The 12459-nt window shown below is 38.9% G+C and overlaps 1 protein-coding gene and 1 long non-coding RNA gene across 4 annotated transcripts in view; one reads left to right on the top strand and one right to left on the bottom strand.

Annotated features, from left to right (window-relative positions):
* Window positions 1–12459, bottom strand: part of MTUS2 (microtubule associated scaffold protein 2) — a 729368-nt gene that overhangs the window by 51543 nt on the left and 665366 nt on the right. For all 3 annotated transcript variants that reach the window (XM_072611825.1, XM_072611824.1, XM_072611826.1), the window contains one exon: window positions 7890–8104. In XM_072611825.1, coding sequence (XP_072467926.1) covers window positions 7890–8104 — 215 coding nt within the window. The remainder of the gene's footprint in view (window positions 1–7889; window positions 8105–12459) is intronic.
* Window positions 1–12459, top strand: part of LOC140505643 (uncharacterized) — a 124794-nt gene that overhangs the window by 5048 nt on the left and 107287 nt on the right. The window lies entirely within an intron of this gene.

The following is a 12459-nucleotide window of genomic DNA, read 5'->3' as shown; positions in this document are numbered from 1 at the left end:
GGGTGAGTGGGTGTCACACTAATACAGAGACCAGTAGATAACTCAGCCCCAGGTCTTATAACCTCAGTACTTCTTGAAAAGAATAGGAAGACAAATTACCATTCTGTGCTAATGTCATTAATTGGTTACACAAAAACATGCCATGAAGTGAAATAATGTTATCAGGGTAATTTTCCCTACAGTAACAATACTATATGTATCAATAATGTAATGGGAAACAAAAGGGCAATCCTACAAGATATGTCTGCACTATAATAAAATGAATGGAAAAGGGGAAAGATGTTAACACAGCACTGGAGTTAAAAATCTCATCCCCACAAATGTGTAAGGTCAGGAGTTCAATTATTAATCTCCATTTGATAGATGAAGGAAAGTGAGGCCTTGCCTAAAATTATGTAGTTATTAATCTTAGTAACAGCTGAAATCTAACTAGGTCTTTAGATTTCAAGTTAAGGGTTCAAGAGCTATATTGTGAGTTGGTGTTGTTTGTCCTTCATTCTTGAAGAGGACCATGGCATCATGGAGGTGATGCCATGACATGTGAGTAAATTGGACTTAAGTGAGGTAGAGCTGTGTAAAGTCACCAGCCTCACTTTCTCCTCTGGAGCCATCAGGGTCCAATGGCCAGATACAGATCAGGACAACTGGAGATGACTCAAGATGCAGTGGGGAACCTTGGTCTTTTCAAGCTAAGGTTCTTCACAGATCTCTCAGTGTGACTGAGGCAACGTCCATTAATGAACACAATAATAAACACAAACACAAGCTTATTTTATTAACCCTGGATCACAAAACAAAAGCCAGATGCTAATCACTCTTATCTATTACCAGTCTATGGCAGATCTGGCTGGCTTCATACCACTTTTTTTACTCTTAGTCTGCTAGAGGCCTATTGAGTATTGCTCCTGATGGCACTCATAAACTAGATTTGGCTGCTAATATGCTCTCTTTTAGCTCAAAGATGATGAGCATCCTATTTAATAAGGGATGGCACATATCCTTATTTTAGAGAACAAACCAGCTATTCCCAATGATGCCATTCTGCTCCCTCAGTTGTCTGATGCACAGATGTGCTGAATTATAGGACAGTGTAACAACAGGGCAGCAATCCCTAGGTATAAGTAAAGAGATGCTGGGTTAATTTCATTAAGCCCTTTGCAGAATTATCTCATGTCCCTTATCAGAAGCTTTGGCTAATTCATTTAGAGAAGATTTACGTTTAGCATGAAGAAATGGGGGCTTTACACTGTCACTGCTTAACTTGAGAAAGGAACCAAAATTAGATTAAATTCTCATTTTCCCAAGTCAGGGAAAACTGTGCCTATATCAGATGAAACAGATGGTGGGGAAGTAAATTTGCAGGAATGGCTCACACATTCTTCTCCAACATCTTCCTTCATTTCCTTCCAGGGCACACAGGGAGATTTTTTCTCCCTCTTTTTTCTGTCTCTGCCGTGACAGCCAGACTACAGCTCTCACACAAGCATCAACTCTGCCAAGAATGTTTCGTTATACAGTAGCACACCTTGGTACACGTCTCATGCCTATCTCCCCACAGCCTAGAAAACAGGTACCTTAGAATCCTGTTTCGTCCTTATACCCAGTTTAAAGGATCTCTGTGGATGGCATGGCTTCACTCAGCCTAAACTGATGACCTGACAGGATCTCATTCTATCTGACGATAGCACAAGTCTGGTTCCCTCCTCATCCATCTCCTACATGATGTATGACCTGGTCTCCCCTCTGAAATTATCTTATATTTACTTTGAGATGTTTTGCATATATTTATTTGTGTTCATGTTGTTTTTCCCAACAGACGTTATTTCATTTTTTGTCTTTGTAACCTTGCCACCTAGCATGGCTTCTGTTACACAGTAGGAGCATAATAAATGCTTGCCATTGACCAACTTTTTTGTCAATGCAACATGACTCCAGACACAATGCAATACAATGGAGAGAGTAGTACCCCGAATCCATTCAAAGCCAATCTTGTCAGTTAGGCAGAGAGGGTCTTTGTCCAGGGTAAGAGAATCAGTCCCTTAGACCTTGACATATGCTATGATCTGGGGAGTAAAAAAAACAACTAGGAACCCCAGGAAAGTGGCAGCATAATGGTCATCCAATCACTTGACCTTCGTTGAGCAGTGCCAAAAATTCCAGATCAGTTGTACGTAGCAGTTGGTCCATAAGCATGTATTAGGTGCCTAGTATGTGCCAGACACTGTGGGAAACGCTAGAGATATAAAAATTTGGGGGGAAGACAATAAACAAAAAGAAAGGAAGGAAGGGAGGAAGGAAGAAAAAAGAAAGGAAGAAAGAAAAAAGAAAGGAAGGAAGAAAAAAGAAAGGAAGGAAGGAAGAAAGAGAGAAAGAACAAATAAACTTTATGCAGGATAAATAGGAAATAAGAGAAAGAAGGCATTAGAATTACGCGGATTTGGTAAAGTCTTCCTGTAGAAGGTGGAATTTTAGTTGGGAGCAGAGGCATGGGTTTGGCTTCTCAGTGGTCAGATGGTACAGTGTTAGGCTCTGAGGTGTAGGTAGGCCCTACCTGCACATATATTCAAAGGGACTATGATGCTGGATCTAGGTCAGGGATGCAGGGGTTTTAAGATAGGACAATACTAAAAGATTCTTTTAGAAAAGTATGGGATCAGACTTTTCCAACTTGTGACAAATAGGCAGGTCTTTCTTAGCACTGAAAGTTGGGCAGCCTGGTTTGTTAAGATCTAGTGAATGCCCAAAGGCTGCCCCAGGAAAAGGTGAGCATTGAGGAGTATCATAGAAAGGTATCCTAATAAAACGTAGATAATAATAAAAGTTAGATAAAGAGACAAAATAGGAAAAGTTTACTCTTTTGTATTTGAAAATGTGTTTTAAGTAGCTCCAGAAAAGGATGTTTGTGCTAAGGGGTAGTTTTAAGGAAGTAAGCTGATTTGGATAAACATGTATAATAACCATCACTTTGTTGCAAAGTATCACAGATTGAAACTCAGTTAAAAAGCCCCGCAGCAGAGGCTCTCCTCAGAGAGTTCTCCTTTGAGGTTCCCTCTGAGATGAAGGAGCTGAGATGAAGTGTCTCACCTCTTGAGAGACTCCATCTATTAACCTAACCTTGGAGACAGAGGTTTTTTCTCCTTGAAATACAGATCAATTTATACTAATTCTATAAAAAGTTAATGGACAGGCAAATTCAGAATGTAAGGTGCTTGGAGTTATCTTGTGGGTAAAATCTATTAAAGCTAGGGGTCATCCTAACTTAATAGGAATATTTCTAATTAAAGCAAATACTTAGCTTTAGAAAATGTCATGTGAAATAATAAAAGCACACCCATTGCTCATCACTGGAAGAGAAAGTGAAAAGAAAACAGAACGGCAAATTAGGTCTTGAAAGCTCCTGAAGAACAATGCCATTATCTATGAGGTCAATACCAACAATTCTTTATCATCCATGATAATATGACAGGGGTCATATGGCAGGTAACAGTGGCTTGGGCATAATAGCATGGATCACTGAAATCCAAAGCTTCACTTCTCATTCTAATCTTTCTATCAGACCTTTTAGCAGACTTGGTAGGAAGAGAAATAAGCCTTTATGTAGAACCTACTGTGTACCAGACATTGTGCTAAGTGCTTTTTTGCAAATATCTCATTTGATCCTCACAGCAACCCTAGGAGATAGGTACTCTTATTATCTCCATTTTACATGCCCATGTCACACAACTAGCAAGAATCAGAGGCTGGATTTGAATTCAGGTCTTCCTGACCTTATGCCCAGTGCCTTATCCACCATGTTTGCTGATTGTTAACGTATATGTAGTAAAAATCATACAAATACGAAATCTGACTGATTTGAGTTTCATCATCTTTTTCCTTTTCTACTTAGCTCCTGCTTGAAGTTCTGAGGGACAGTGACATGGTTAATAATTCAAGTCAGAAAGAGAATTGAGGAGCCTAGTAAATGCATGTAAATTAGATAGCCACCCCTGAAGATTAGTCACTGGCTGAATGATAAGTAGAAGCTATAATCTTAAAGTCAAGTGTCAGTGATTTTTGAAAGATCTCGAGAAAGATCATGAGAAAGGTGTCACAGGACTAAAGAAGGGCAAATGCCATGATTTTCCAAAAAAGAAAAAGGTAAAGAGAATGGAATCTTCAAACTAATAAGACTGAATTAATTTTTTTTTGCAAAAGTCTAGAACATATTAAAGGGATAGTCAAGGAGCATCTTGAAAAGGAAGCAGCAACCACAAAGAACCAATTGGATTGTATCAAAAATAAGTCCTAATAGATTAATTTCATTTTCTTTTTTGACAGAATTGATAGAATGGTTGATCAGAGGAATGTTACAGATGTTTAATTAGATCATCATTTAGCAAAGCATTTGAAAAAGTTGTGTTATTCTTAGAGACAAGATGGTAAAAGTAAGGAAATAAGCATTTATTGAGTGACTACTATGTGCCACTTTACACATTTTTAATATATATATAGGGAGAGATATAGGATAGATGACAGTACAATTAGATGGATTTTTAACTGATTGAATGACCAGACCCAAAGAATAGTCATTAATAATGATTTTGTGTCATCTTAAAGGGCCCTTTAGAGTTTAGAGAGAATCTGTGCTTGGCCTTGCGCAGTTTAACAATTTTATCATCGATAAATAGATGGGTGGTGTGTTTATTACATTCACAGATGATACGAATCAAGGAAGAATAGCTTACATGCTGGGTGATGGAATCAGGATACAAAAAGATGTTGATAGGCTAGAACACTAGACCAAATGGGATAAGATGAAATGTGACAGCAATCACTACAAAGTCTTTAGGGGCTCAGAAAATCACCTTACAAGCATAAAATGGGGGAAGTATGGGTAGACAATATCATGTGAAAACAATCTGGGGTTTTAGTGAATTATAATATTGGCACCTCTGGATTAAAGAAGGGTAAATATTATCCTTTATCTCACAAAAAAAGGACAAAGAAGAGATGAGTGGAAAGAATACTGGAAATGGAGTTCTAGTCCTGCCTCTTACATTTACTGACTGTGTGACCAAACCCTTTTGAATCTCAGTTTTCTCATCTGTAAAATGCGAATAACAATGCCTGAAATATCTACCTCATAGTGTAGTTCTGAGAATTAAATGGGATCACGTCTATGAAACTGCCTTAGAAATCTTAAAACATTATTTAAATTTCAGGTATTATTAAATGAGTCAGCACAGCACAACATGGCGGTCAAAAAGCTAGCAAAGACCTTAAGCTGCATTAAAGGAAGTAAAGTTTCCAGAACCAAGAATGCGGTCAATCCCCTAGTGCTCCAGGGTCCAGACAGAGCATATATGGGGCAACGTGTTCAGTTATGGGCATCATATTTTAAGAAGAACAGTGATAAATTAGAGAGAGTTCAGAAGAAAGCCATCTCGAGAGTGAAGTGAAGATTTAGAAGAGATAGGAGAGCCATTTTCAAATATTTAAAAGGCTGTCCACTGAAAGACGGATTCCACTTGTTCTGCCTGGCCCCCCCCCCCCGGGGGGGGGAAGGCATAAATTGGCATTATGGATAGAAGTAATAATCCCTGTGTGACCTTAAACAAGTCACTTAAGTCTCTGGGCCTCAGTTTCCTTATCTGTAAAATGAGGGGGTTGGAGTGGAAGTCTTCTAAGGTCCTTCAAGCTCTATTTTGTATTTATGATCGTAAAGGTCAGGGAAACTGGAGATCTTAAGAAAGGTAATTAAGAGATCACTGGTGAGCTCGTAGAGAACAATCTCAAGAGCATGACCATTTAGTATTGCTTTCTTTTAGACCATGTCTTCTGTTTTTGAAAATGGGAATCAGTGGAAGAGTTCATTACTTGGTTGAATTTATCTAATGGAAGTAAATAAATATTATAATAGCTAGCATTTACACAGCATTTGAAGGTTTCCAAAGTACTTTACAAATATCCGATCTGATCCTCACCACAACCTTGGGAGGTTGGTGCTATCATTATTCCCATTTTATAGATGAGGGCATTGAGGAAAATCAAAGTTAAGTGATTCTCCCAGGGTCACATGGCCAGTAAGTGGCTGAGGCAGTATTTGATTTCAAGTCCTCCTGATTCCAGGGTTAGTACTCTATTGATGGTGCCACTCAGGTGCTGGTTGCTAATGCATGTTCAGTAAAAATCACACAAATTTGAACAAATTGGAAAGATAGTCCATCTGAATTAGAAGTTAGAAAGTACGTTAGAGGTAAGAAATACACAGGATTCTTAAATGTATTATGTTTTAATGGGTTCAAGTACACAGAAACCATTGCCTGTAAGAGGTTCTTACTTAGCAAAGAGATAAAAAACGATGAAATGAACATGAATATATCAGGTACTAGCCTAAACACTGGTCGTTCAAAATTTTGCTTAGAAATGGTTTTCATAATGCAAAAGTTAAACAGTATCTAAATCATAACAACCATGGCCTACGGTTGCAAAATGTAGAGAAGCAGATTTGAGCTTGCTTGAAAGAAAAACTAACTGATATTTAGAGTCATTCCAAAGTATTACAGGTTTTTTCAGGAGGCATTGGCTTTCTCCTTACTAGAAAAGACTGGATGACCATTTGTTGGGTAGCCAACATTCTTGACTAGGTGTAGGCTGGAATATTTCCAACACTGAGAGTCTGAGATTCTATGATCTATAAAACATGTATATAGAAGAGACAAACACAAGGATGGATATGTGTGTGTGTGTGTGTGTGTGTATATATGTATATGTATGTATATGTATGTACACCCACACACATATATACAAACACACATACACATATGAGCCATATGTCATATGTATGTGTGTATACACATACATACACACAAACTATGTACCTGGTACCATATGCCTATTTGCACATAGCCAGCTGATTGCTGCCCATAAGAATTTGTTATATATGACTTGAAATAAACAAAATTTTAAAAAGATGTAAATACTCCAATTTTCTACTGGATTTTGAGTGTATTTTGAGTTTGGGCATTCTTTCCTATCACAACCCATCCACACTTTTTCATCCTGTGTTATTTAATTCATGTCCTCTCATCAGAAAGCCAATAAGATTAATTCCTATTTAAATAAAACAAAGAGCCACATAGGCAAAAAGTAGGAGAGCCTGAATTCAAACCTAGGTCTTCTGACTTCAAAACCATCTGCTGGTGACCAACCTCTCCTTGATCCGCTTTCCTTCCTTGGTTTTAATGGTACAGCATTTTCCTAAGTCTCTGACCCTCTCTGCTCCCTCTCAGATTCTTTTATTGGTTTCTCTTCCTTTTCCTGACTGCTATGTATGGGTATCCCCTAAAGCTATCTCAGAATATTCTTTTTTTTTTCTTTTTTTTTTTTTTTTAGCAACATTGGTCCCTTTATCTCTCTGATAATAGTAAAAAGTGACCTCTGTTTCCTTTCTGACCTACTGGAATCCCATACAGTGACTCTACGAAATGGCAAGGCTCTTAATAAAGGCCTGTTCACTCAATGAACAAATGCATGATGCTTTGGTTCAGGCTATGTTTCGTTATTCAGTCATTTTCAGTTGTATGCAACTCTCTGTGAGCCCCTTTAGGGTTTTTTTGGCAATGATACTGGGAGTGGTGTGCCATTTCCTTCTCCCTGTCATTTTACAGATGAGGAAACTGAGGCAAAAAAGGTTAAGTGACTTGCCCAGGGTCACACAGCTAATAAGTGTCTGAGGCCAGATTTGAACTCAGGAAGATGAGCCTTCCTGACCCCAGGCATGGCACTCTGTTTGCCAAATCACCTAGCTGCTTGAAAATTGTGTTGGTTTTCCACTGCATCTGTCCCTCCCATTAACACCTTGTCAACAATTCAGGAGACAGAGTCTCCCAGTGTTTCAAAGGACTGACCTGCTCTTCATGCTGACACTTGAGCCTCGTTAGCTGCATCCGGTGATCCTCCTGTAAGCGTTTCACTTCTCCCACATAGTGCTGCTGCAGCCTTTCCTCCAGGTCCTGGAGCTCAGCCTGCTGCTGCCAACGGAGTCTCTTCACCTCGTCCTCAAACCTTCTCTCCAGATCCTCTTTCTCTTTTTGTAATTTCTCACATTTTGCTGTATTGAAGGCTGCGGGAAAAGGACAATGGCATTTTTAAAAAATGAGAATAGAAAACTGTGAGATAATTTTATTCCAGCTACATTTGCAGGACAAGGGAGACCATCATCATAAATATAAAATAAGATTTAACTAGTTAGGTAAAGATGCCTAAAGAGGAAGAAGGTTCTTCTCAAACCCTCCTCACTACAAAAGCCAAATGAAAAACGTTTCTCAGAAATGGATTTCTGATTCCTATCCAGGCAACCAGGAATAAGACAAACGAAGGACTCAGTCAACAAACATTTATGAAGTGCCTACTACGTGCTATGCAACTATGCCAGGAACCAGGGCTACTAAGACAGAAATGCTCATTCTGCCCTCAGGAAGTCAACATTTTATTGACATTTTCTTCCTTGCAACCAGTTTTTCTCCCTATATTTTTCCTGGGGGATGTAGCACATTGGTGGAGGTCCATTTCCTAATTCATGCCAAGTAAGTTTTTTTTTTAATGAACTGGACCATAGAATATAGTAATTATCAATACCATCTATACTTCTTCCATCTTCTCTCCCACCTCTAACTTACTATGTTTTTATTTCTTACTCTCTTGAAGTCTGGGGAAAGAATTAAACCATTTCATCTTAAAGGCTTCTTATTTTAAGACCTGTTAGGTGACTAGAGGAAAATGAAAACAAGAACACAAACAAGGAACTTTACTTTGCATTCTGGTTATCACTGTTTTTGACAAGACCCAGGATTCATCAGTGCAGGCAACTTCTACTGAGCAACAACCTGTGCCAGTGTAGACTGGCAGCCCCTTTGCACCTTCCAGTCCTAGCTGTCTAGGGGTACTGAGAGATAAAGTGATGACACAGCCTGTACATGGAAAGGGCAGAACTTGGGCCCAGGTCTTCCTGACAGTGAAGCCCACTCTTAAACCACCATGCCATGCTGCCTCTTACCATAGCTCACATTTATATGGTCTTTATGATTTGCCAACTGCCTTCCCCACCGCACCGTTGTTGTTCATACCAAAAGTGTCAAACATGTATCCCCAAGGCTGCCTGTGGCCCACAACACTCCTGAATGTAACAAACCAGATTAAAATGTAATTGGGAAATATTTCACAAAGTAAAGAAAATAATAAAACAGTGATAATATTACTACATGGCTTTTTCTAAGTCAATATGACTTAATTTATGTCATAGTGGCCCCCATTTCTATTTGAGGTTGGTACCCCTTGTTTATACCCACAGGATTTTGGAATGTTAACTGTGTAAAGCAATGAGCATAGACCTATATCTGTGAATCCCTCTGTGTGTAAATCTATAGTTATTTGGATACTTCAAGCATGTGCAGTTTCATCAATGAGTGTAGCACTGATGTCAGAAGACCAAACCTACATGCCTCAGTAGATAGACTTCATGAGTCATTGTGGCCAACAAGTATCAATGCCTGCTGGTCTGCTCTCTGCAATAAGCCTAGGCTGGCCCTCGGATGGCATACAGTCAGTTCATCCTTGGGCCTCTCTAGTTTGTTAGGGCAGCATTCTGCTGCCACAGCCTTTCAGGATAACCTTCTATGGCACCTACTTCTACAGTATATTCAACAAATTGAATAAGAACTTATTAAACAATAAGGTACTATTGCACTATATGCAAGGCACTGTTCTAAGTACTAGGGGTACAAAGATTAAAATGAAACCATCCATCCCTGCCCTCACAAGATCACATGATTTGAGAGTTGGAAGCCACCTCAGAGACTCTCCAGTCCAGCATAAAAGGGATGTCTATTATTATATACCTGACTGTTTTCATCTATCCCTTGTTAGATCTCTGATGAGAGAGAATCCAATCCCTAGCCAAGACAACCTGTTCCTGTTTGGAAATCTCTAATGGTTAGATACTTTTTTTCATGCTGTCAAGTCTAAATCTTCCTCTTCATACCTTCTACCCATTGTTTTTGCCTTCTGGGGTCAAACAAAATAGGAGAGAGAGCTCCCTCAGGGATCTTACATTCTACCAGGAAAAGGCAATGGAATAAGATTTTAATGGAGGATGTATCTTTCTATCTATATTACATTAGATCTACAGTCTATCTTTGATGGCTAGATATTTGCATGTGGCCTATGAGGCTAGAAGAACAGCAGGGGAATCTAAGCCATGATATGCCAACACCTGGACCATGACTGTGAGGTCTGTGTACAGGAAAATTCCACTGGGAAGGTGGGTAGCCCATCAAGACACCCTAAGTACGTTTCCCTTTTGAGACGAGTCCAAGAGATCAGAGGAGTGACCCAAGGCTGGATGCCTTTATGAGTCTTTGGATTAGATTTACCAGAATACTGGGAGAGGGAAGGGTTTCTCTTCTGGCTAGCACCCAATTTTGTCTCCCATCTAAGGAGAGTCTAAACCATAAAGCGCTGCTATAAAACTGAGGGCCAGAGGGATTTGGGGAAGGCATGAGATTCACTAGAGAAGGAAGTGAACAGCATTCATTGTTTGTGGGACACTGTGATTCTCCCCCCACATTTCTAATTGCTGTTACACATTAAAAAAGTGATGACGATCTCTCATTTTAAATGAATCTGTGACGGGGTCACAACCTATCAGACTGTAGAAGACATCAGGCAATGAAGGCAACGTGGGGACAAAGGCTAGGTTCAGAGAAGGGATTTCTATAAAGAAGTTCCAGAAGAAATAAATATTCTCTTGACTCTAGTAAACTTTAAAAAATTCATCTACTGGGACACTTGTACAGATATTAATGAACATTAATTTAAGAGCATCAGGCAACAGGATTCTTATTTCTTTTTTATTCAGGTGAAAAATGCTTAGTGCTGTTCCAGGGAGAAGTAAATTCTGGCAATAAAAACCATTCCTATAAGTAGCAGGGAAGTCTATGGGTTGCAGTAGATTCTGAGTGGATAAGAGTACGTAACTTTTGCCACACACACATAAACACACAATATCAGCTGGAAAAGCAAGAGTGGAATCAGGGTCCAAGTAAGGGGTCTCATCAAATATCAGACTTGGAAGGAACCTTAGAGGTCACCTAATCCAACCCTTTTATCAGAGTGGATAGCCAGAGAAGTTGATATCACACTGCCAGCTAGTTTTAAATAGTAAATCTGAGCCAATACCAAAAACCAATACATATATACCAAATTTGGTATATATGTATATATATATATATACATATATACATGTATATATATGAAAAAATGCTCTAAATCACTACTGATTAGAGAAATGCAAATTAAAATAACTCTGAAGTATCACAAATTGGATAACAGGACAAAACAGGAAAATGATAAATGTTGGAGAAGATGTGGGAAAATTGGAACACTGATGCATTGTTGATGGAGTTGTGAACTGATTCAACCATCCTGGAGAGCAATTTGGAGCCATTCCCAAACGGCTGTCAAACTGTGTACACCCTTTAACACTGGAAGTACCACTTCTTGATCTGTATCCCAAAGAGATTATAAAAATGGGGAAAGAACTCACGTGTGCAAAAATATTTATAGCAGCTTTTTTGTGGTAGTCAAAAATTGGAAGTTGAGGGGATGACCATTAACTGGGGAATGCCTGAATAAGTTGTGGTAAATGAATGTAATGGAATACTATTGTTCTATAAGAAATGATGAGCAGGCAGACTTCAGAAAACCTTGGAAAGACTTTCAAGAACTGATGCTGAGTGAAGTGAACAGAACCAGGAGAACCCTGTACATAGTAACAGCAACATTGTATGATGACTGACTTCGATGGACTTAACTCTTCTCAGCAATACAATGATGTAAGATGATTCCAAAAGACTCAAGATGAAAAATGCTATCCACATACAGAGAAAGAACTACAGAGTCTGAATGTGGATCAAAGAATATTGTTTTCATTTTTTTGTTTGTTTCTTCTTTCTGGTTTTTCTCTTTGGTTCTAATTTTCCTTTACAACATGACTAATGTGGAAATATGTTTAATATGATTGTAACTTACAAACTCTATACCAGGTTGCACATCATCTTGGGGAGGAGGGAGTGGAGGGAGAAGGAGAAAACTTAGAACTCAAAGTCTTATAGAAGGGAATGCTGAAAATTAAAAACAAATTTAAAAAATTATATGCCTAGTACAGTACCTCACAGAGAGGAGGTGCTTAATAAGTGTTTGTTAAATGAATCAATGAAAATCACTGAACTCTCATCATACCTGTTCATCAATTATCCTCACTTGGCAGGCTAGGTAGAAGCAGTACTTAGCTAATAGGTGGTGGAGTGGATAGGATGTTGGGCCCGGAGTCAGGGAGGTCTGATTTCAAATCTAGCCTCAGACACTTACAAGCTATAAGACCTGGTCAAGTTACTTAACCTTTGTATACCTCAGTTTCCT

This window comes from Notamacropus eugenii, chromosome 5 (genome assembly GCF_028372415.1).
Source record: "Notamacropus eugenii isolate mMacEug1 chromosome 5, mMacEug1.pri_v2, whole genome shotgun sequence".
Taxonomy (NCBI): domain Eukaryota; kingdom Metazoa; phylum Chordata; class Mammalia; order Diprotodontia; family Macropodidae; genus Notamacropus; species Notamacropus eugenii.
The sequence above is the reverse complement of the archived record's forward strand: the minus strand, read 5'-3'. Positions and strand labels throughout refer to the sequence as shown.